Consider the following 1,507-nt stretch of genomic DNA (forward strand, 5'->3'; position numbering starts at 1 on the left):
CTCTCTCTCTCTCTCTCTGTAATTCCCTAACAGTTCCACTACCCGCCACACACACACACACACACAACACACACAGTAAACCCTTTCACGGTATCTTTACATAGAAAGCTTACAGCAATGCCCAACAGGAAGTCTGTGGCCCCTTTCTTCCTCAGGTTGTTCCAACTCACGTCAAGATAGACCAAACGATTGTTCTCCCCTGCAGAAAACACATTGCATCACTGTTTTAATACAGGCTGCCCCCCCCCCCCAAAAAAAAAAGGACGTGGGTGGTTGGCGGGTGCTTTGGTGTGGTTTGTTCCTTCTTTCCTATCAAACATTTATCGTCCTTATCTCTCCTCCTTCTTTTTTGTGTATTTTACTCTCTTGTAACACATCTATTCTTCGGCACTTATGTCACCTTATTGTATTGCAAGTGCCGTTAAACCCTTATTAAAACTTTTTTAAAGACCCACTTAAAGGACAATAACTCAGTCATTAGTACATTGATTTTAACAAAACTTTGAACTTCACAAAATTCAACCAGGGGAACATCAAGTTTGTAAATATCACAAAAGCCCACCCACGCCTCCGAGAAATATTAAGTTTTTAAAGTGTCAATCAAATTTGTGTAAAGCGCAAAATTTCACTTTTTCGAAACCTTCAGCAACAGGAGCGTGATCGGTCTGTTCTGGTTTCAGGACAAGGACGGTAAAACCCATCTCCTGGTAAAACCACAATATCAGATGGATATCTCTCCGTGCTGAGAAAGTTTTGGAGAAGTTTGGAGAGGAGAAGGTGCTATGCTGTAGAGGCCTGGTTCCAGTGGGATGGGTCTTGAGTGGTCCTTGTATTGTTGCAAGAAAGCTCTGGGGAGCACCTTGTAAGCCTACCGCCTACAAATGAATGGTCACAACCTTCCCCCAAACTTGAGCCCTTTAAATTACTACCTTGGGGGGGGGGGGTGGCAGAGTCTATGGAAACAAGCTACAAACGATCTAACAGCTGAAACTCAATGTTGAACAGGACGCCCTTACATAACACAACCCAAAAACACACCATTGGGTTATTCAAATTTTCCAGTAGTGTATTGAAGCTTGTAGAGAGAGAAATGGTCAATCCCTGGAGATTTAAATATCCATCCCTCCCTGGGTTTATTTGATAATATAATTTTTAACATAAATGTGTCCTTCAATGCACAATTTCAATAGTGACTATTTGAGACAGATCAGTATGGTTGGTTTTTAAGAAGTTGCAAAGCTTTGCGTTTCACTCAGTTTTGGTTGAAATTTTAAAAACTAAATTTTTCTCGAACACTGTGGCTGATTAGTTTCATTTTGACAAATGTAATGTCCCCCTAGATCTAGTTGAATTTCATTTTTCAAAAAAGTTTCATTTAAATTGGTCAAAAAGCGGTTTAAATGGGTCCTCTTTTTTTAGACACAATCTATCTATTCAATCTTCCATCCATCCATCCATCCATCCATCCATCCATCCATCCATCCATCCATCCATCCATCCATCCATC

At 40.6% G+C, this 1,507-nt stretch overlaps 1 protein-coding gene across 1 annotated transcript in view; it reads right to left on the reverse strand.

Annotated features, from left to right (window-relative positions):
* LOC101854975 (leucine-rich repeat-containing protein 74A) overlaps nucleotides 1-1,507 on the reverse strand; it is a gene marked incomplete at its 5' end in the record, with an annotated part of 25,845 nt that overhangs the window by 17,814 nt on the left and 6,524 nt on the right. Inside the window, 1 exon segment of the mRNA XM_005106037.3 lies at nucleotides 114-199. Coding sequence (XP_005106094.2) covers nucleotides 114-199 — 86 coding nt within the window.

The sequence above is a fragment of the Aplysia californica genome, unplaced genomic scaffold (assembly GCF_000002075.1).
Source record: "Aplysia californica isolate F4 #8 unplaced genomic scaffold, AplCal3.0 scaffold00508, whole genome shotgun sequence".
Classification (NCBI taxonomy): domain Eukaryota; kingdom Metazoa; phylum Mollusca; class Gastropoda; order Aplysiida; family Aplysiidae; genus Aplysia; species Aplysia californica.